This window comes from Heptranchias perlo, chromosome 3 (assembly GCF_035084215.1).
Source record: "Heptranchias perlo isolate sHepPer1 chromosome 3, sHepPer1.hap1, whole genome shotgun sequence".
Classification (NCBI taxonomy): Eukaryota; Metazoa; Chordata; class Chondrichthyes; order Hexanchiformes; family Hexanchidae; genus Heptranchias; species Heptranchias perlo.
In genome coordinates, this window is record NC_090327.1 from 60,878,642 (window position 1) to 60,902,126 (window position 23,485).

The 23,485-nt window shown below is 47.2% G+C and overlaps 1 protein-coding gene across 1 annotated transcript in view; it reads left to right on the top strand.

Annotated features, from left to right (window-relative positions):
- Window positions 1-10,447: 10,447 nt before the first annotated feature.
- The window catches only part of LOC137306337 (chloride channel protein C-like), a 65,120-nt gene continuing 52,082 nt past the window's right edge, over window positions 10,448-23,485 (top strand). Inside the window, exons 1-3 of the mRNA XM_067975488.1 lie at window positions 10,448-10,623; window positions 13,098-13,269; window positions 16,124-16,295. Coding sequence (XP_067831589.1) covers window positions 10,557-10,623; window positions 13,098-13,269; window positions 16,124-16,295 — 411 coding nt within the window. The 5' untranslated portion in view covers window positions 10,448-10,556. The remainder of the gene's footprint in view (window positions 10,624-13,097; window positions 13,270-16,123; window positions 16,296-23,485) is intronic.

A 23,485-nucleotide genomic window follows, 5' to 3' on the forward strand; every position in this document is an offset into this window, starting at 1 on the left:
TAAGTGTGAAGTGATGCACTTTGGGAGGAACAACATGGAGAGGCAGTATAATCTAAATGGTACATTTTGAGGGGGGTGCATGAGCAGAGGGACCTGGGGGTGCATATTCACAAATCTTTGAAGGTGGCAGGGCAAGATGATAAGGCGGTTAAGAAAGCGTATGGGATACTTGACTTTGTAAATAGGGGAATTGAATACAAAAACAAGGAAGTCATGCTAAACCTTTACAAATCACTGTTTAGGCCTCAGCTGGAGTATTGCGTACAATTCTGGGCACCACACTTTAGGAAGGATTTCAAGTCCTTTAACAGAGGAGATTTACCAGGGTAATACCAGAGATGAGGCACTTCAGTTATGTGGAGAGATTGGAGAAGCTGGGATTGTTCTGCTTAGAGCAGAGAAGGTTAAGGGGAGATTAGATAGAGGTGTTTAAAATAATGAGGAGTTTTGATATAGTAAATAGGGAGAAACTGTTTCCACTGATTAGTGGGTTGGCAACCAAAGATCATAGATTTAAAATACTTGGCAAAAAAACTAGAGGGGAAATTAGGAGAAATTTTTTCAAACAGATAGTTGGAACGTACTATCTGAGGCAGGAAGGGTGGTGGAATCAGATTCCATAGGAACTTTCAAAAGGCAATTGGACAAGTACTTGAAGAGGACTAATTTGCAGGGTTATGGGGAAAAAGCTGGCATGTGGGACTAAATTGGACAGCCCTTTCAAAGAGCCAGCACAGGCATGATGGGTTGAATGGCTTCCTTCTGTGCTGTAAGGTTCTATAATTCTATGATTGTTCACACACATACATTTCCTTCAAGGACCACTGGTGTACAGTGACTGAATAAATCAAATTCAGTTTTTAATTACATGGAATTCCAGGATTCTTATTGGTGTTTTAGGGATTAAATTATGAATTCTGTGATTCTGTCCTATTTTCCATGAAACCTCTAAATCAGTGGCCTTGTTGATAAGAATGGGAATCATGATTGATTTTCCCTTCGCTATTCCAGGGTGTTGTTGATGATTGTAGTGCCCCTACTGTTGTCCTTAGCAACTAACTCAGTACTCATTGGGGATTGAACCTGTGACCTTCCTGAGCTGTATGGCTCAGAGGTGGTGCCTTTACATCTGAACCAACCAGGAGCCTCAGATAGTGCATTTTTGATGTACAACACCTTTTATCTGGATGTCATTGGCAAGACTGAAGCCATTTTGTCTGACTACCACCAACTCTATACCCCAGCCCCCTCTCTCCCTTGCTGCTCACGCAGGCTGAACTCAGTGGTGCCCTGTTTGATCCTTAGCTGAGCTTCAAACCCTACATCCTAGCCACCACCACACCAACTTGCATTTATATAGGGTCTTTAACATAGTAAAACGTCCCAAGGCACTTCACAGGAGGGTTATCAGAAAAATTTGACACCAAGCCACATAAGGAGATATCAGATTAGTCAGAGGTAGGTTTTAAGGAACGTCTTAAAGGAGGAGAGAGAGGTAGAGAGGTTTAGGGAGAGAATTACAGAGCTTAGGGCCTAGGCATGGCCGCCAATGGTGGAGTGATTAAAATCGGGGATGGGCAATAGGCCAGAATTGGAGGAACACAGAGATCTCAGAGGGTTGTAGGGCTGGAGCAAGTTACAGAAATAGGGTGGGGCAAGGTGATGGAGGGATATGAACACAAGTCAATAACCACCTACTTCCACCTCTGCAACTTTGTCTCCCTCACCCACACTGCTGCTGAAACTGTCATCTACAACTTTGTCACCTCCATGTTCAGCTTCTCCAGTGCTCTCATTGTTGGCCTCTGATCTCCACCCTACACAAATCTGAAGTCTGCTACTTGCACCCTATCCTGTACCAAGTCCCGCTCATCACCCCTGTCCTCACTGAACTCCACTGGACCTTTGTCCCCAGGGTATTGATCTGCCTTATCTACAAATCTCCCCATGGCCTCTTCCCACTCTGCTGCTGCAAGATCCCTCAGCCGAATGCCCCAGCTTGCATCCTCTAATCCCGCAACTCTGGTTTATTGTACACTCCATCTCTCTACTCCACTATTGGTGGCAGAGTCTTCAGTCGTCACACCTTGCACTCTGGAATTCTCTAGCTACACCCTTGCACTGCATTATACCTCTCTCAACTTCAAAAGCCTCCTCAAAATGTACCTCTTCAATCATTCTTCTCCAAACTCGTGCTCAGTGTCTATTCCCCTTTAGTTTGCTATGTTAAAGATGTAATTTAAGTTGAAGTTGTAGTTACATCAAGTTACATCAAAACTGCAGCACAGAAACAGGCCATTCGGCCCAACTAGTCTATGCCGACATTTATGCTTCACACGAACCTCCTCCCTCTCTATTTCATCTAACCCTATCAGGACACCCTTCTATTCCTTTCTCCCCCATGTATTTATCTAGCTTCCCCTTGATGTCAAGTGAGAAGAATGATTATATTAATAGTTCCACTATGTTTGTTGAATATTTAAACACTACAATATGATCTCAGCCACTGGAATGGTTTCCTGTGGACCAATATGCGGAGGCATATTTATGATATTTGTGGAGTCCAGTACCAGAGGAAATGAAACCCTTAAGTGTCACATGAGAGTTGAGTTCAAGCCTAGCTTACTAAAAGCTTAAAGCTACCACCTTGTAATGTTTTGATTGCAAAGGGTTGGAAGTGAATACATGGATCTATGGCAAAAACCATGCAGACCACTACAGAGCTAGAAAGTTGGATGCATTAGCTTGGACTTGGTTTGTCTTTTAAGGGACTTTGACAATTGATGGGGTTTTCTATAATTTCAAGCCAGTTTGAAAATGAATCTGTTGATAATGAACATGTGCTATTTTTCTGAATTTTTCTAACCTTGTGAAGAAAAGCAGGCCTTATCAATAGAGATATTGCTTGGAGGGGTGTGTTGGAAACATTAGGCAAAAGAGGGGCATGCCAAAAGCCACCAGTATAAATATCCAGAACCTTCACATCAACATAAATTAATTTAATCAAAGTATTCTTAATTAGAAAGTGAACCTTGAATACACTATGCTGAAATTTCATTTGGGTTTATGCAGCAAAGAATACATGTGTATTTTGTTGTAGGCTAAATTTGAGCTGTAGGACATTTTCTCATTTGCATTATTTGTTGAGGCACAGGAACAACGACTACATTTCAAACTGCCCCTGTGTAGTGAGGTACAAGGGTTTAGCAAGATAGTGGAGTAGAGGGATGGAGTGCATAATAAACCAGAGATGCGGGATTAGCGGATGCAGCCCCTGAAAATTTTGCACTTTAACCCTGTGGTAATAATATATTTAAATAATTTATTACAGGAATCATTTAAAATTTTTAGCTGTGGCCCACATGATACATACAGATGAGGAAGGACATTCTACCCATCTTAATTTAGTCACTCAAGGCAACCCTTCACTCCACCTATTGCTGCATCAAATTGTTTCTTAAATGATTCCAGCGGTTTTGTCACCACCACTCTTTCCAGAAGTCCATTCCAAGTGTTGATCACTCTGTTTTTTCATTTGTTCTTGGGATATGGCCATTTCTAGTTGCCCTGAGAGCATTAAATGTCAACCACCTAGTGTGGGACTGGAGTCTCACGTAGGCAAGACCAGGTAGGGACCAGTTGGATTTTTACAAAAATCCACCACCTGTCACGGTAATTTGATTTGGTCTTTGCCCATAAATCACCAGATTTATTGAAATTAATTTCACAACTTTCTATGTGTGGTATTTGAGCTTCTGATCTCTAGGTTGCTTGTCCAGTACCATAACAACCCTGTGTGTAGAAGAACTTACTGATAGCAGGCCTAAAATGACCTTTTACTAGTTTGTCCTACCCCCACACCTAAAAGTAGTATTTTGGATCAACTTTTTCATATCATTTTCTATATTATATACCTCGTTCCAGTATTTTCCTCATAATTGAGACCCTTGACACCCGGAATCAGCCTCATGGCCTTTCTCTGCACTATCTCTGGCGTTTGAATGGCTCCCTTGTTCCTTAGTAACCAGGACTCATTAGAACAAAATCTGTAGATTTTAACACTGTGGCCTTTCTGGTTACTGGAATGCGGTCCCTGTTTCAGTTCCAGTTCTCCATTTGGCAGGTCAATGTCTTGTGGTAATCCTCTGCTTCAAAATCTATATTTAAGGTTCATTTTTCATATAGAGCTAGAAACTTAAACTAAATCTGTAACTAGTGTTGAAGTAACATTTTGGAGGCTGTACCTGGCCTCTTATTTAAACTCAAGCCACATTTGTGGGCTGTTCAAGATGGCAGCCAAATTGCTCTGGACAGAGATGACTGACATAAATGAACAGGGAGCATACAAAGTCCTTTTCACATAATTGTTCTCATTAAAAATGTGCAAAATCTATATTTGTTCTATAATATTATAAATCATACATGCAACAGAGTTGTTGTCAATTAGATGCTGATTCAGAAATTCATGGCAGCATGAGGGGAATTTGTGTATCTTTCTCAGTCCCAATCATTTTTTGAATAAGTTCCATTTTCAACAACCATTTAGCAAATATTCTTCATTTCTCTTCGATCATTCTCATTTTATATCTTTTGTGAGAAACCTAATTGACATTTTTCTCTGAATGGTTAACTAGGTCATTTTGCTACAGCATCTCAACAGAAGTTACTCATGTACTGAGTGAGACAGAACATTTTTACTCCTACAACTGTCCACCAGGAACAACCTGGATCGGACCCGATGGTGTAAAACATTCAAATCACACTTACAATCAAGGTAATGCTGGAACAAACCCTCCCAGAATGTTGTTATTTCCTTCTCTAGGTAACAAATATGCCGGAAGAGTAATTTATTGCAAAATCACTGATTCTTTATTTAACCAGCCTTCATCCTACTACACTGTGCTCCATCAGTGTGTCTACTGTCTCACTTCATGCTCCAGGATTTTAAAAAGTTGTTAATACTGCAACATACTTTGCTAATACTTTGATAACACATCAAAATTATTGCTATCTGGCAGTGTCATGAAAACCTCCTGATTAGGAAGGGTTAAATCCTTGAACTTAAGGTGAGGGCGAGAAGGTGCCACCTTGGGTGTGGAGGAGGGGGTGAAGGGTGTCACCTTGGGTGTGGAGGAGGGGGTGAAGGGTGCCACCTTGAGTGTGGAGGTGGGGGTGAAGGGTGCCACCTTGAGTGTGGAGGTGGGGGTGAAGGGTGCCACCTTGAGTGTGGAGGTGGGGGTGAAGGGTGTCACCTTGAATGTGGAGGTGGGGGTGAAGGGTGTCACCTTGAATGTGGGGGTGGGGGAGAAGGGTGTCACCTTGAATGTGGAGGTGGGGGTGAAGGGTGTCACCTTGAATGTGGGGGTGGGGGAGAAGGGTGCCACCTTGGGTGTGGAGGTGGGGGTGAAGGGTGCCACCTTGAGTGTGGAGGTGGGGGTGAAGGGTGTCACCTTGAATGTGGGGGTGGGGGTGAAGGGTGCCACCTTGGGTGTGGAGGTGGGGGTGAAGGGTGCCACCTTGAGTGTGGAGGTGGGGGTGAAGGGTGTCACCTTGAATGTGGGGGTGGGGGAGAAGGGTGCCACCTTGGGTGTGGAGGAGGGGGTGAAGGGTGTCACCTTGAGTGTGGAGGTGGGGGTGAAGGGTGTCACCTTGAATGTGGAGGTGGGGGTGAAGGGTGTCACCTTGAGTGTGGAGGTGGGGGAGAAGGGTGCCACCTTGAGTGTGGAGGTGGGGGTGAAGGGTGTCACCTTGAGTGTGGAGGTGGGGGTGAAAGGCGCCACCTTGAATGTGGAGGTGAGGGTGAAGGGTGTCACCTTGAGTGTGGAGGTGGGGGAGAAGGGTGTCACCTTGAGTGTGGAGGTGGGGGTGAAGGGTGTCACCTTGAGTGTGGAGGTGGGGGAGAAGGGTGTCACCTTGAGTGTGGAGGTGGGGGTGAAGGGTGCCACCTTGAATGTGGAGGTGGGGGTGAAGGGTGTCACCTTGAATGTGGAGGTGGGGGTGAAGGGTGTCACCTTGAGTGTGGAGGTGGGGGTGAAGGGTGTCACCTTGAGTGTGGAGGGGGGTGAAGGGTGCCACCTTGAATGTGGAGGTGGGGGTGAAGGGTGTCACCTTGAGTGTGGAGGTGGGGGTGAAGGGTACCACCTTGAGTGTGGAGGTGGGGGAGAAGGGTGTCACCTTGAATGTGGAGGTGGGGGTGAAGGGTGTCACCTTGAATGTGGAGGTGGGGGTGAAGGTGCCACCTTGAGTGTGGAGGTGGGGGTGAAGGGTGTCACCTTGAGTGCGGAGGTGGGGGTGAAGGTGCCACCTTGAGTGTGGAGGTGGGGGTGAAGGGTGCCACCTTGAGTGTGGAGGTGGGGGTGAAGGTGCCACCTTGAGTGTGGAGGTGGGGGTGAAGGGTGCCACCTTGAGTGTGGAGGTGGGGGTGAAGGGTGTCACCTTGAATGTGGAGGTGGGGGTGAAGGGTGTCACCTTGAATGTGGGGGTGGGGGAGAAGGGTGTCACCTTGAATGTGGAGGTGGGGGTGAAGGGTGTCACCTTGAATGTGGGGGTGGGGGAGAAGGGTGCCACCTTGGGTGTGGAGGTGGGGGTGAAGGGTGCCACCTTGAGTGTGGAGGTGGGGGTGAAGGGTGTCACCTTGAATGTGGGGGTGGGGGTGAAGGGTGCCACCTTGGGTGTGGAGGTGGGGGTGAAGGGTGCCACCTTGAGTGTGGAGGTGGGGGTGAAGGGTGTCACCTTGAATGTGGGGGTGGGGGAGAAGGGTGCCACCTTGGGTGTGGAGGAGGGGGTGAAGGGTGTCACCTTGAGTGTGGAGGTGGGGGTGAAGGGTGTCACCTTGAATGTGGAGGTGGGGGTGAAGGGTGTCACCTTGAGTGTGGAGGTGGGGGAGAAGGGTGCCACCTTGAGTGTGGAGGTGGGGGTGAAGGGTGTCACCTTGAGTGTGGAGGTGGGGGTGAAAGGCGCCACCTTGAATGTGGAGGTGAGGGTGAAGGGTGTCACCTTGAGTGTGGAGGTGGGGGAGAAGGGTGTCACCTTGAGTGTGGAGGTGGGGGTGAAGGGTGTCACCTTGAGTGTGGAGGTGGGGGAGAAGGGTGTCACCTTGAGTGTGGAGGTGGGGGTGAAGGGTGCCACCTTGAATGTGGAGGTGGGGGTGAAGGGTGTCACCTTGAATGTGGAGGTGGGGGTGAAGGGTGTCACCTTGAGTGTGGAGGTGGGGGTGAAGGGTGTCACCTTGAGTGTGGAGGGGGGTGAAGGGTGCCACCTTGAATGTGGAGGTGGGGGTGAAGGGTGTCACCTTGAGTGTGGAGGTGGGGGTGAAGGGTACCACCTTGAGTGTGGAGGTGGGGGAGAAGGGTGTCACCTTGAATGTGGAGGTGGGGGTGAAGGGTGTCACCTTGAATGTGGAGGTGGGGGTGAAGGTGCCACCTTGAGTGTGGAGGTGGGGGTGAAGGGTGTCACCTTGAGTGCGGAGGTGGGGGTGAAGGTGCCACCTTGAGTGTGGAGGTGGGGGTGAAGGGTGCCACCTTGAGTGTGGAGGTGGGGGTGAAGGTGCCACCTTGAGTGTGGAGGTGGGGGTGAAGGGTGCCACCTTGAGTGTGGGGGTGGAGGTGAAGGTGCCACCTTGAGTGTGGAGGTGGGGGTGAAGGGTGCCACCTTGAGTGTGGAGGTGGGGGTGAAGGTGCCACCTTGAATGTGGAGGTGAGGGTGAAGGGTGTCACCTTGAGTGTGGAGGTGGGGGTGAAGGGTGTCACCTTGAATGTGGAGGTGGGGGTGAAGGGTGTCACCTTGAGTGTGGAGGGGGGGGGTGAAGGGTGCCACCTTGAATGTGGAGGTGGGGGTGAAGGGTGTCACCTTGAATGTGGAGGTGGGGGTGAAGGGTGCCACCTTGAGTGTGGAGGTGGGGGTGAAGGTGCCACCTTGAATGTGGAGGTGAGGGTGAAGGGTGTCACCTTGAGTGTGGAGATGGGGGTGAAGGGTGTCACCTTGAGTGTGGAGGTGGGGGTGAAGGGTGCCACCTTGAATGTGGAGGGGGGGTGAAGGGTGCCACCTTGAGTGTGGAGGTGGGGGTGAAGGGTGCCACCTTGAATGTGGAGGTGGGGGTGAAGGGTGCCACCTTGAATGTGGAGGTGGGGGTGAAGGGTGCCACCTTGAGTGTGGAGGGGGGGTGAAGGGTGCCACATTGAATGTGGAGGTGGGGGTGAAGGGTGCCACCTTGAATGTGGAGGTGGGGGTGAAGGGTGCCACCTTGAATGTGGAGGTGGGGGAGAAGGGTGCCACCTTGAGTGTGGAGGGGGGGTGAAGGGTGTCACCTTGAATGTGGAGGGGGGGTGAAGGGTGCCACCTTGAGTGTGGAGGGGGGTGAAGGTGCCACCTTGAATGTGGAGGTGAGGGTGAAGGGTGTCACCTTGAGTGTGGAGGTGGGGGTGAAGGGTGCCACCTTGATTGGAGGTAGGGGTGCAGGGTGTCACCTTGAGGGTGGAGGTGGGGGTGAAGGGTGTCACCTTGATTGGAGGTGGGGGTGAAGGGTGTCACCTTGAATGTGGAGGTGGGGGTGAAGGGTGTCACCTTGAATGTGGAGGTGGGGGTGAAGGGTGTCACCTTGAATGTGGAGGTGGGGGTGAAGGGTGCCACCTTGAATGTGGAGGTGGGGGTGAAGGGTGCCACCTTGAATGTGGAGGTGGGGGTGAAGGGTGCCACCTTGAATGTGGAGGTGGGGGTGAAGGGTGTCACCTTGAATGTGGAGGTGGGGGTGAAGGGTGCCACCTTGAATGTGGAGGTGGGGGTGAAGGGTGTCACCTTGAATGTGGAGGTGGGGGTGAAGGGTGCCACCTTGAATGTGGAGGTGAGGGTGAAGGGTGCCACCTTGAATGTGGAGGTGGGGGTGAAGGGTGTCACCTTGAATGTGGAGGTGGGGGTGAAGGGTGCCACCTTGAATGTGGAGGTGGGGGTGAAGGGTGTCACCTTGATTGGAGGTGGGGGAGAAGGGTGCCACCTTGAATGTGGGGGTGGGGGTGAAGGGTGTCACCTTGAATGTGGAGGTGGGGGTGAAGGGTGTCACCTTGAATGTGGGGGTGGGGGTGAAGGGTGTCACCTTGAATGTGGAGGTGGGGGTGAAGGGTGCCACCTTGAATGTGGGGGTGTCGGGCACCATCTTGAATGTGGAGGTGGGGGTGAAGGGTGTCACCTTGAATGTGGAGGTGGGGGTGAAGGGTGTCACCTTGAATGTGGGGGTGGGGGTGAAGGGTGTCACCTTGAATGTGGAGGTGGGGGTGAAGGGTGCCACCTTGAATGTGGGGGTGAAGGTGCCACCTTGAATGTGGAGGTGGGGGTGAAGGGTGCCACCTTGAGTGTGGAGGTGGGGGTGAAGGGTGCCACCTTGAGTGTGGAGGTGGGGGTGAAGGGTGTCACCTTGAATGTGGAGGTGGGGGTGAAGGGTGTCACCTTGAATGTGGAGGTGGGGGTGAAGGGTGTCACCTTGAATGTGGAGGTGGGGGTGAAGGGTGCCACCTTGAGTGTGGAGGTGGGGGTGAAGGGTGTCACCTTGAATGTGGAGGTGGGGGTGAAGAGTGTCACCTTGAATGTGGGGGTGGGGGTGAAGGGTGTCACCTTGAATGTGGAGATGGGGGTGAAGGGTGTCACCTTGAGTGTGGAGGTGGGGGTGAAGGGTGCCACCTTGAGTGTGGAGGTGGGGGTGAAGGGTGTCACCTTGAATGTGGGGGTGGGGGTGAAGGGTGTCACCTTGAATGTGGAGGTGAGGGTGAAGGTGCCACCTTGAATGTGGAGGTGAGGGTGAAGGGTGCCACCTTGAACTGAAGGAGATGTGGAGAAGATTGCCTCCTTAAATTGGGGGAGGGGAATAAGAGTGCCACCTTGAACTGGGATCGGGGGAAGAAGATGACAAGAGTAGAACTTTAAACTGAAGAAGGGAGAAGTGTCCCACCTTAAATTGGAGGGAAGGGGATAATAATTTGAATTTGGGATGAGGAGGAGAAGAAAAGTGACAACTTAGGAGCTTAATTTTTTTTTCCATAGCATGTGGTTAAAATGTGGAATTCTCTACCACAAACCCTTATTCTATTATTTCCACAAAACCTTGTTGAAACAAACTCCATAAATTATTTTTAAAAATGAAATTAAATAGTTGCTTCAAAAAGAGTAATATTAAAAGGTGTGGGGAGCGTGCAGGTGGAAGTGATTAGACTAAATAGCTGACAGAGTAAAGTACGGAAGCAGACTTGATTAATTGAATGACCTGTTTCTCTTCTGTAACATTTTATGATTCTGTGCCTTCAAATTCTTGCATCGGGTGCACACTTCCTGTCTACAAATCTTACTTCCTGTTGTATGATTTTGGATTATACTATTGTGTGAACTTTTCCTGTTGTAAATTGGTATGACAAATATCTCTTTAAATTTTGCTATGTCAAATTTTTTTGTCATAATTTATGAATGGACTGATGGTGATGGTGTTCCCATGATCGTGCTACTCTTGTCCTACTTGGTGGTAGAAGTTGCAGGGCTTGATGAGTTGCTGCAGTGCATCCTGTAGGTAGTACATAATGGAGCCTAAGTGTGCCGGCGGTGGAGGGGGTGGATATTCAGTCCAGTGGCAGAGGCGCCGATCAAGTGAGTAGTGAATACTCCATCACACACCTGACGAGCCTTGTAGACGGTGGAGAGGCTTTGAGGGGTCAGGCAGTGATATACTCGTTGCGGAATACTCAGTCACTGCCTTGCTCCTGTAGCTATGTTGTTGATATTTCTGGTCCCATTAAGCCTCTGGACAATGGTGATCTTCAGGATGTTGATGGTGGGGGAATTTGATGACGGTACTGATGTTGAAAGTCAGCTGGAGGATACTACAAGCGGATGGAATTTTTTTTTGGCTGGTTGAATTAAGATGAGCCGAATGGCCTTCCTCATCCATAATTATCGTGATCTTGCGATGAGAACAGACATTCTTGGCTCAACAGTACCACCATTTGGTTCTTAGTGACACTGCAGCAGTTTGCACCATAATTTTAATAATGAAATATACTGAGTGCAAGATTTATAATAAATATAAGTCAAAAATAACCATAGAAATCAGGGACCTAGTATAGACTTAATTTGAGAACAATTATTCCAAATAATTTTTATTAAATTATTTGTTTTGTTCACTGCTATACCCCATTGATGACACTTCCATTGTTTTATTTCATTTATTAATGTAATTTCATATTTAATATTTTTCTTTTTTATTGCTATATTTTGCCATTACTTAATTCTCATTTTGTTCTTTCTCTATTTTGTCTTTTTCTTTGCTACTGATGTTTCCTCCTTTAATAGCATCTAACATCTTCAGTTTGTAATTTAATTTGTTTTTCTCTTCTTTATTTTTACTTTAATTTTCTTTCTTTTCATTCCCTCCAAGGTTAATTTTTCTAACTGTCTACGTTACCCTGTTTTTCAATTTAATAATTTTCTTTTCAAACTATTTTAGATTGTTTAAATGTTTTGGCTTTATTAATGATTTTACTTCTCATTCTTACATGTTTCCTCCTCCAATTCTTAGTATTTATTTTAAAATCTAGATTGACACTTCAGTGCAGTACTAAGGGAATGCTGCACTGTCAGTGGAGGCGTTAAACCGAGGCCCCACCTGCCCTTTTAGGTGGACATAAAAGATCTCACAACACTATTTGAAGAAGAGCAGGGGAGTTCTCCTGGTGTCCTGGCCATCATTTATCCTCAACCAACATCACCAAAAACAGATAATTTTGGTCATTTATCTCATAGATGTTTGTGGGACCTTGTTGTCTGCAGCATTTCCCCACATTACACCAGTGACTACACTTTAACAGTACTTCATTGGCTGTGAAACACTTTGGAATGTCCTGAGGTCATGAAAAGCGCTATATAGATTACTCAGAGAGTGGTTAGAATATGGAACTCGCGACCACAAGGAGTAGTTGAGGCGAATAGCTTAGATGCATTTAAGGGGAAGCCAGATAAACACACGAGGAAGAAAGGAATAGAAGGTTACGCTGATTGGGTTGGATGAAGAGGGGTGGGAGGAGGCTCATGTGGAGCATAAACCAGTTGGGCCGAATGGCACGTTTCTGTGCTGTACATTCTATGTAAACGTAAGTTCTTTCTTTTATAACAAAGTTGACTTTGCCTTTAATCATTTTATCTGGCTTGTCTTGCACAATCCCTATGTTCTTGGTAAGTTACCTGCTTGGACTCAGACATGTGTTGTTGAGCAGGTGCATTTCTCCAGACATCCACCATTTCCCCCTTTGATTGGCTGCTAATAGGTGTGATCAGGTAATCCCTGCTCCCTTGCATTAACAGCAATGTCTAACCTATCTCTCAGGTCCTTCCACCCTCAAATGAACAGCATCTGCCCAAACACCAACACAAATATTGATGTCAACCAAGACTGCAGTGTCATCAGCTTCTCTCTGCACACAAAGATTTCAAAAAGCATTATGATTTTATTTGCTTACAGACATGCCTATATAATAATTGTCACCCTGGTGTCATCCCCTAGTGCCTGCCTTAGTACTCTCCTACCTACCCTAGTGCTTCTACGAGACGCTCCCCCAGTGGCTGCAACATTGAAGATGAAAGGTTGTTATGGCTCATTCAAGGGCTCGTGAGATGTTCGTGGTCGATGACTCTAGGAACTCATGCCTAAGAGGGCCCAGTCACAGACTGCAGTAACTCAGCAGTTGCTGGGACAGTCTAGTAATTGACTAGTAGTAGACCAGTAGTTGGTCCCCTATCAGGTTCCCATCCTAATCACTATCAAATGATCCCTGTGAAAGTGTTTCCCTGTGGACTTCAGGTGTGGACAGGATCACACTCTGCCTACATTCCCTATCAAGGTTCACATGTTACTTGGGCGAGGATGCCCAGTTCCCATGGAACCATACCCCAGGAGGCAATCGGTGCTTCAGGAGGTAAGGAGAGGGAGAAAGCTGGTAAGAGAAAAAAGACTTTATAATACCTGTCAGTTTGCTAACAGAAATATACCTCATATATCCTTCCATGCTTTAATACATATATGTAAACATATTAGATCTGTCTTCCTAAACTGTTGTGTTTGTCTTCAGCTGCTGCACTTCTGGTTGAAAATGGGAAAAAAGGAATTGTGTATCTCTTCAGAAGAGGGACGCATGAAGAATTTGGATATGCTGCTCTCTTCACAGCCCTTATTATTTACTACCTATTTTCTTGTTGGACAGCTGGTACTGCTATGGCATGTGGACTTGTCATACCAATGCTGTAAGAAACCATTTTATTTCTGTAAACCTGTAATAGGGACTGGCTTTACCTGTGTAACTCTCTAATAAGGCCTTCATTAACTTGTGTATATCTCTGATGGAGCAACCTAAATTTTGAATTATTACTTTATTGCCAGTGGAAACCCAAAGTGTTGGTGTTAAAATAATGTTGATTGGTTAATCTGATACAGCTTGTCTATACCTGTGTCACTCTCCGATACAGCCTGTCTTTACCTGTGTCCCTCTTTGATACAGCCTGTCTTTACCTGTGTCACTCTCCGATACAGCCTATCTTTACCTGTGCCCCTCTCTGATACAGCCTGTCTTTACCTGTGTCGCTTTCTGATACAGCCTGTCTTTACCTGTGTCCCTCTCTGATACAGCCTGTCTTTACATGTGTCCCTCTCTGATACAGCCTGTCTTTACCTGTGTCCCTCTCTGATACAGCCTGTCTTTACATGTGTCCCTCTCCGATACAGCCTGTCTTTACCTGTGTCCCTCTCTGATACAGCCTGCCTTTACCTGTGTCACTCTCCGATACAGCCTGTCTTGACCTGTGTCACTCTCCGATACAGCCTGTCTTTACCTGTGCCCCTCTCTGATACAGCCTGTCTTTACCTGTGTCCCTTTCTGATACAGCCTGTCTTTACCTGTGTCCCTCTCTGATACAGCCTGTCTTTACCTGTGTCCCTCTCCGATACAGCCTGTCTTTACCTGTGTCCCTCTCTGATACAGCCTGTCTTTACCTGTGTCCCTCTCTGATACAGCCTGTCTTTACCTGTGTCCCTCTCGGATACAGCCTGTCTTTACCTGTGTCCCTCTCTGATACAGCCTGTCTTTAACTGTGTCCCTCTCCGATACAGCCTGTCTTTAACTGTGTCCCTCTCCGATAGAGCCTGTCTTTACCTGTGTCACTCTCCGATACAGCCTGTCTTTACCTGTGTCACTCTCCGATACAGCCTGTCTTTACCTGTGCCCCTCTCTGATACAGCCTGTCTTTACCTGTGTCCCTCTCTGATACAGCCTGTCTTTACCTGTGTCCCTCTCTGATACAGCCTGTCTTTACATGTGTCCCTCTCTGATACAGCCTGTCTTTACCTGTGTCCCTCTTTGATACAGCCTGTCTTTACCTGTGTCACTCTCCGATACAGCCTATCTTTACCTGTGCCCCTCTCTGATACAGCCTGTCTTTACCTGTGTCCCTTTCTGATACAGCCTGTCTTTACCTGTGTCCCTCTCTGATACAGCCTGTCTTTACATGTGTCCCTCTCTGATACAGCCTGTCTTTACCTGTGTCCCTCTTTGATACAGCCTGTCTTTACCTGTGTCACTCTCCGATACAGCCTATCTTTACCTGTGCCCCTCTCTGATACAGCCTGTCTTTACCTGTGTCCCTTTCTGATACAGCCTGTCTTTACCTGTGTCCCTCTCTGATACAGCCTGTCTTTACCTGTGTCCCTCTCTGATACAGCCTGTCTTTACCTGTGTCCCTCTCTGATACAGCCTGTCTTTACCTGTGTCCCTCTCTGATACAGCCTGTCTTTACATGTGTCCCTCTCCGATACAGCCTGTCTTTACCTGTGTCCCTCTCCGATACAGCCTGTCTTTACCTGTGTCCCTCTCTGATACAGCCTGTCTTTACATGTGTCCCTCTCCGATACAGCCTGTCTTTACCTGTGTCACTCTCCGATACAGCCTGTCTTTACCTGTGTCACTCTCCGATACAGCCTGTCTTTACCTGTGCCCCTCTCTGATACAGCCTGTCTTTACCTGTGTCCCTCTCTGATACAGCCTGTCTTTACCTGTGTCACTCTCTGATACAGCCTGTCTTTACATGTGTCCCTCTCTGATACAGCCTGTCTTTACCTGTGTCCCTCTCTGATACAGCCTGTCTTTACCTGTGTCCCTCTCCGATACAGCCTGTCTTTACCTGTGTCCCTCTCTGATACAGCCTGTCTTTACCTGTGTCCCTCTCTGATACAGCCTGTCTTTACCTGTGTCCCTCTCCGATACAGCCTGTCTTTACTTGTGTCTCTCTCTGATACAGCCTGTCTTTACATGTGTCCCTCTCTGATACAGCCTGTCTTTACCTGTGTCCCTCTCTGATACAGCCTGTCTTTACCTGTGTCCCTCTCCGATACAGCCTGTGTTTACTTGTGTCCCTCTATGATACAGCCGTCTTTACCTGTGTAAACCTCTGATACAGCCTGTCTTTACCTGTGTCCCTCCCTGATACAGCCTGTCTTTACCTGTGTCCCTCTCCGATACAGCCTGTCTTTACCTGTGTCACTCTCTGATACAGCCTGTGTTTACCTGTGTCCCTCTATGATACAGCCTGTCTTTACCTGTGTAAACCCCTGATACAGCCTGTCTTTACCTGTGAGGATGCATTTAAAGGCAATTCTTTGGGCATTTCTCCTACAGCCTACCCCCTGCTCCCTGTATAATGACCCCACTAAGAGTGGCCCAAACAGCAGCAGAGGAGCATTATAATGAAGCACATGCCTCTACAAGATTGGTCATCAAGAGGACCATTGGGGCCTTGTTCTCAGGGCTCTGCCAGTGTGACTCAGTAAACAACACATGGGCCATATTAGTTTCCTTCCTTTGGGGAAATACAATATTTAACATTTGGTCGCCCCTGTTTGTTCATCCAAAGTTAGTTTTCCTGTGAGGAATCAGGAGGACATTAGGTTTTTCACCATTTTTGTTCTCATTGTGTAATATTTGAAAATCTTTACCAGTAAAATGTAACTGGAGAACTATTTCAAAGTTGTGCTCTGAAATTAAATAGATTTCTTTAAATGATAATTATATATGTGAAGCATTCCAGGACTGATTAACTTCTCCTTTAGGTACACTGGAGCTTTATATGGCAGGATAATTGGTCTGATCATGGTGTCGATTTTTGGTGTCCAAACTGACAAGTATGGAGCCTGGATAGATCCTGGCCTTTTTGCAGTAATTGGAGCTGCCTCATATTTCTGTGGTGTTTCAAGACTGACAATCTCCCTCACTGCCATCATGGTAAGAAATTTTCATTAAAAAGTATCTTTAAATACAAAGGGGTAAATTTTAACCTAGCAGTGGGATCTCAGCGGGGTGGGGGGGGGGGTGGGTGTCAATAATCGGGTGAGAAACTGGGAAATAAATTTAGTGCGTTTTCTCAAACAATTGCGACTAAATGAAGGCCTTTAATATTACTTCTGGTTTCGCATCTCCAAGCTGGGCAGCGGGCGTACTGCACATCTGAATGATGTGTTGGGATCTGGAGTATTTAAAAGGCCATTGCAAACATGGATTTTGAGGGAGAAAGCAGGAATGTGCAGATGCAGCATCACAGGTGTAAGGCAGCACCCCGCTTTAGCGACTCATCTCTGGAGTTGTTACTGGTTGGTGTCAGGTGCAGGAGGGAGATACCAAACCCGGCTGATCGGAGGAAGCGCCCTGCTTCTGCCAGCAAGAAGGTGTGGCTGGAAGTGGCAGAGGAGCTGAGCAGCAGGAGCACCGTGGCAAGGTCGGGGGTACAATGTAGGAAGCGATTTAATGACCTAACTAGGTCAGGAAAAGTGAGTACAGTTAATGATTCACTTACATCCTGTGATGTACAACACCCCCCTCTCACTCTGTCTTGCCAAGCCTACTCCATCACATCACTCCTCACACCCATTTAAGTCTCATTATCAACTTACCTTCACTTTCTGTTCACTTCCTCACCTCCCTATTTATGAACCCACCACTCCCACTCACCCTAATCCTGATGCAATGCCATGAATCTGTCTGATAATCACCCTCTGGTGCATCTCTTTCATTGTCAGCCTCATCCAAAGCAATGCATCCATCAGGTGACCCCCTCACCCTCACTCACTCACACGCCTGTTCTTTCTCCCCTTGTAGGAGAAGAGAGCACAGAATGCACGGGAGAGGAGTAGGACAGGAGGGGGCCACCACAAATAACGGCCTTGACAGAGGCGGAGGAGGAGGCGTTGAAACTCAGCCGCACGGTTGAATGCCTGACTATCGGAGATGGGGAGACTGGCAACCCGCAAACAGGTGGTGAGAGAATTTTAACATCCTTCACACACATCATGAATTGATGAATTAATTGACCTGTTGCACACATCAGGATGCTCGTCGCAACATCACTCCTGTGATGCTTCTTAATATTGCACTTTGTTCTCTTCCAGGCCCTTCAAGGAGTGTTGAACAGGCCGACGACATGGATGAGGGCGATTCCTCAGAGGAGTTCCCTGCCTCTGAGAGCGCACCGTGACGACATCATAGTGAGCCATGCACCAGCGCAGATACTCACACCTCAGTGGGTCCTATTAGAGAGTTAGTTGGGTTGTCACCTGGTGAGTCACCACGCACAAGTGAGCACAAGCAGACACTGGTGGCAGGGGCAGCTGTAGAGAGTCTGCGCCGGTGGGCGCACTCCTCTCCAAGCTCTGCTCAACTGGACGCAGATGCTGAACCCCGGGAGACATCCTTGAGAAGGAGAATGATCGAGGTACAGATGTACCTTTGTGATGTACTGGAAGACATGTCACGCTCACTCTCCACAATAGCGGAGAAGATGGAGGAGTCCACCTCCAGCATTAGTGGAGTGGTGGCACAGGTAAGTGCGGGAATGTCTGCAATGGAGAGAATGGCAGCCTCTATGGTGCTTCATGCACGGCTCACAGATGAGTCCATTCAGGCCCTGACAATGGCCGTGCGGACTCAGGGTGACCAACATTCTGCCGCTTAAACAGGCAGACAGATATATTAACAGTGGCCTCACAAGGCATCACACATGGCCTCCAAGCTGTTGCCCAGTAGAATGGTAGGCGTGATGTGGCCCTAGCCCAGGAGAAGGATGATGGCGAAAGGGGACATGGAAGTGGGGACTCCACGTCTCACCCGTAGCTCCCCCCCCCCCTCAACTGGTACCCACAATGCTGCCTCCACCCCAGATGGCCGAGTCTGCTCCTACACAGGTGCGGGTGGAGCAGTCTTTGGTGGGGCCCTCACAGGCTCCAAAACCCAGAGGTTGTAGACCTAGAGCATCTTAGCAGTCAGGGCTGGGACCTGAGCAACCTACCAAGACCCCTGCTGAAGCCACAAGGGATGCACCCCGTAGAAGTAGTAGGAAGAAGAAGGTGAAGGCTTTGTGATCACCAAGGGTATGCACAAGGGTGTCTGACTAAATGTCATGGTTTTCATTTATAATTATTTTTTCTTACCTGTACATTAAATGTTATAATTTGCACCACGACTGCCACCTCTTGACCATTCTTGAGTCCCTTTCGTGAAAGCACCCTTGCATGTTCCTCATCATGAATGGCAAGACTTGATGCCACCCATGGGGGGTGGGGGGGTGCCGGTGTTAGTGGTGGTCTGAGTACTTCACTATCTTCACTTTGCAGATCTCCTTATGAGAATCCATCAAATATGAGTGACTCCCTGGCATCATGAGCAGCCATGTATGCTGCTCCTCCTCCTCCTCAATGTTGATGGCAGGTGCAGATGCTTCATGAGCGCATGGGACCTCATCCACCTGTAACCCTCTCTGTTAAGCGATGTTGTACAGGACACAACACACAACAATTATTCTATACACCCTTGCCGGTGATAACTGAAGTGATCCCCCGATCGATCCAGGCACCTGAAGCACATCTTGAACATTCCTGTAGCTTGTTCAATGATAGACCTGGTGGTGATGTGACTGTTGTTGTACCACTGCTGTGCCTCATTGGTGGAGTTACTCACAGTTGTCATGAGCCACGTCTGCAGGGGGTATCTCTTGTCTCCAAGGAGCCAGCCTTTAAGTCTGTTTTGTGCATGAAAGAGGGCCGGGATTTTGGATTCGCACAAAATGAAGGAATCATAACAGCTGCCAGGGAATTTGGTGCACACCTGCAGAAACCTCCTCCGGTGGGCTCAAACCAGCTGCGCATTGATGGAGCGATATCCTTTTCGGTTGATGAACAGTCCTGGCTGATGTGCAGGTCCTTGGATTGCTACATGTGGGCAATCAATTGCACCCTGTATCTGTGGGAAGCCAGCAAGAGATTGGAAACCCACTGACCTCTCAGTGTGGCTGATGTCACCGATGGGGAGGTTGACGTAGTCGGATGCTCTGGCAAACAAGCCATCCGTGACCCGACGTATACAACTTATGTGCAAACTACTTAGCGATCCTGGTGATGTCACCGGTGATGCCCTGGAAGGATTTGGAAGCGAAGAAATTGAAGGCAGTGGTGACTTTAACTGTGATGGGCAATGCCTGACCACCAGGCCCAGCCGGAAGCAGCTCTGCATGAAGGAGCCTGCAGATGTCTGCGACCACCCGGCGACTCAATCTGAGCCTTTGTAGTCACTGCTCCTCAGAGAGGTCCAGGAAGCTCAGTCTCTGCCTCTACACCCTCTCACGTGGGTAGTGCCTCCTGCGACCTCGGCCCCTCTGTTGGTCCCCTCTCTGCTCTTCTGCAGGTCCTTGTGGCACAGCTCTGTCTTGTGGAGTTGCAACTCCCAGAACTGCACGCCGTGCCTGCCGCGGATGGTGATGTGCCTCCTCCTCGGATGTACTGCTGAATAAATCCATTGCGCACCACCCCCTCCCCACATCCTGATGGTGTCAGTTTGAGGGGGTCCAAAATGTAGGTAAATATGTGTGAACACAAGTATTCTGAGTGTGAACCAAGAAATCTCAGTCTAAACACAAAGAACTCCCAACCAAAGGTTTGTCTGAGAGAACTGATTGCCTTGCTGCAAAAACTCACCTTTTCTTAACATGTGTCAATCACTGGTTTAATGTTCCATCTGGGTGCCAGTTGCAACTCACCTCCGTTTCCATGGTGTCTTTCAGAGGCCACGGGAGACATGTTTAGAAGCAGTTAAAATGGCTTGTGTAGTTCAAACCACAAAATTTAACTAGTTTAAGTATTTTAAGGCCCTTTAAATATTGTCCCACCAGCTTTAAGTGCCGGCAGGACTTCCAGTTTTCAGAAGCGCGCGCGCACCCAGATGCATCTGGGTCAAACCCGGATGTCAGCGGGTTGGAGCCGGGATGCAGTCCTGCTCCCAAAACCAACAATTTTCACTGCCCACCCACCCCCAACCCACCCGTTAAAATTTATCCCAATATGTTTCCAAATGGTTGCATTGTTTTTGACCTTTACACTGCTAGCCACGTATAGATACTTTAGACAACACCCACTACTTCTACGTACTTGTTTGGTACTGGCTCAGATTTCCCTCTATTTCTGCCTCTGATCTTTCTCTGATACCCTTGTTCTTGTGCCTAAGTTTCTTGATTTGCTGGTGTGTTTCATTCTGCTTCCCTGAAAAGACTTTGTAGCTTCTCTGCTCACTAGAGAATAGATCAGTTTCACAAAATACAGAATACTGGGACTGCCCCATCCCAAAGCCATTTGGGATTCTCTCTTATAAAATGGAGAGCAGGAAAGGGATAATCTCCTCAGGTTGCAGACCAGGAGTGACAAGAAATCAACAGTTAGAATCATAGAAAATTTATGACACAGAATGAGGCCATTCGGCCCATCGTGCCCACGCCGGCCGAGAAACGAGCCACCCAGCCTAATCCCATTTCCTGCATTTGGTCCGTAGCCCCGCAGGTCACGGCTCTTCAGGTGCACATCCAGGTATTTTTTAAATGAGTTGAGGGTTTCTGCCTCTACCACCCTCTCAGGCAGTGAGTTCCAGACCCCCACCACCCTCTGGGTGAAATTTTTTTTCCTCATTTCCACTCTAATCCTTCTATCAATCGCTTTAATCTATGCCTCCTGGTTATTGACCCCTCCGCTAAGGGAAATAGATCCTTCCCCCCCTTAATCATGCCCCCTACATTTAAGTCCAAATCGTTAACGTATACCACAAAAAGCAAAGGACCTAGTACCGAGCCCTACGGCACCCCACTGGAAACAGCCTTCCAGTCGCAAAAACACCCGTCGACCATTAGCCTTTGCTTCCTGCCACTGAGCCAATTTTGGATCCAGTTTGCCACGTTCCCTTGGATCCCATGGATCTTTACTTTTTTGACCAATCTGCCATGTGGTTGGAAGGGATGAATGGACAGATATAGATAGGGATAGAAAAGTGAGATTTGGAGAGGGATATAGAACCAGGTGCATGAAGGCAAAAAAAAGTGTATTTTTTTCCCTCTCATTATTCAAGTCTCATTTGGCCATCTGTGAACAGATGGACTGGCAACCTGTTGCCAACCTCTGACAATGTTGCTTTTGGGCAAACTGATAGGAAGTGCTTGAGAGGACTCTACTGCCACCTTGCCTTTTAATTCAACTAATTTGGCCACTGCTTAGCAAGTTCTTAAAGCAATGTGGATGAGGTGAGCAACTTAGCAGATTGTCAGAGTTCAGGCACAAAACTATGTCTCACCATCTGTGGCCTTGTACGCTGATGCTTGAACATGCTGCATTACAACACTGGTCAAGGTGGAAACAGTATTTGGGATACAATTGTTTTAATTTTTCCTCCTGATTCTGTGCCACCTGGGTATATACATCATAAACCTTAAACATTGTTATGATTGAAAACTAGAGTTTAATTCATTTGGAAAAATGAAAAATGGACAATGGTGTCCAGTTTCTTTTTATTAATGTGGGAATATTACTCTGCAACAATGACTTCTTGTCACTCCTGGTCTGCAACCTGAGAAGATTGTACCTTTCCTGTTCTCCATTCTACCCTCCAGTAATGGCGTACACCTTCTGTTTCTCCCATTCTTTTTCTCCTTTGAGGCCTCCCCAAACTATGCAACTCACACAGTTGTAGTGGCTTGCTTCTTATCCATTGTTGCTCCCAGCTAACTGCTAAAGCCAGGAATGTTTGGCTGAGGCACCCTATCCTCTGTAAGAGACATTTGATATCTGGTCACTGCCTCCTAGTGCAGTGTGGCTGAGAATTGGAACTCAGATGACTGGGTGTTTGAAACCTCATCCCTCCAGGGGCACTTCAATAGAGAAACCTAGAAAAAGGCATCGGGGATTGGCCTTGATCAGCATCCAAATGCTAGAAATGGCAATAGTCAGTACATCTGATAACTGCTGTGCACTCAGTGATGTTGATTTTTCCTTCAAATTGGCATCCGTGCAAGTCTGGGTACTGTTTTCTGGGTTTCTCTCTGTAGGATGAAGTGTCTGTAACCTACCTCATTGAATCAGCTCCCTGCTCCCAGAGAAGACTTTGAATGGCAGGGTTTTAGGGGCAGAGAATCAACAAGGAATATTACAATAGCTCTTAGGAGTAGGAGATTTTTATACAATTTTTGATTTATATAGTATAATCCCATAAACAGGTACATATATAAATGGAATTGTACTTTAAGATGAAAATAATCCCCAATCTATCTTGTTTAAAGAAGTGAAAGTAGATTTAGGGGACTGTGGCTGAAATTTCTTGTAGTTTGTTAAACACCAGAGATTTGCAAATTAACCAATTTGTCCCAATAGTTTTAAATTAAAAAGTATAGTTCTAATAATTATGGGCCTGTTAGCTTGACATCTACAATAAGAAAATACTGCAATTAATTATAAATGAAGAAATTAAAGTGCTTTTGACAAAGGTAAAGGCAATTCCATAAGGCAAGTCATGCCTAACTAAGAGTGGTTTATTGAATTGTTTGATCCAGAACTCATTTGTTAAGTTGTCTCACAAAAGACTTCTGGCTAAACTGAAAGCTATTGGGGTACATAAGCATGTTGTAAATTGGCTAATAAATTGGCCAAGTAATAGGAAATGATCAATAGTATTAATTCTAATTGGCCACTGACCAGTGGAGTAACATTCGATTAGATGACTTAAAATTAAACCAGGAACATTAAAATATATTGGAGTTAAAAATGGAATGCAACTCTACATGACCTGAACAGAAACACCATGGAACTACTTAAAATTACTTAATACCTAATAGCGTCAAAATTGTCCCCATTGCTCACCCTACTTATATAAATACATAGAGGCAGTGAAAAGAATTCAGGGAAGTTTAAGAAAGGTGATTGCTAGTTTTATATAATTGATCTAAAGGGAGGAATGATAAATTTACTTATTTTCATTAGAAAAAGCACATTTCAGCCTAGACCTCTTGGTGTGTTAAATCAGGGGTCAACTTGGGTTGTAAAGAGCCTGGTCTATTCCCAGTTTTGCTGTTTTTAAGTCTAAAGGTTAAAGTTTGGGCTTTCCCTCCCACACAGTGG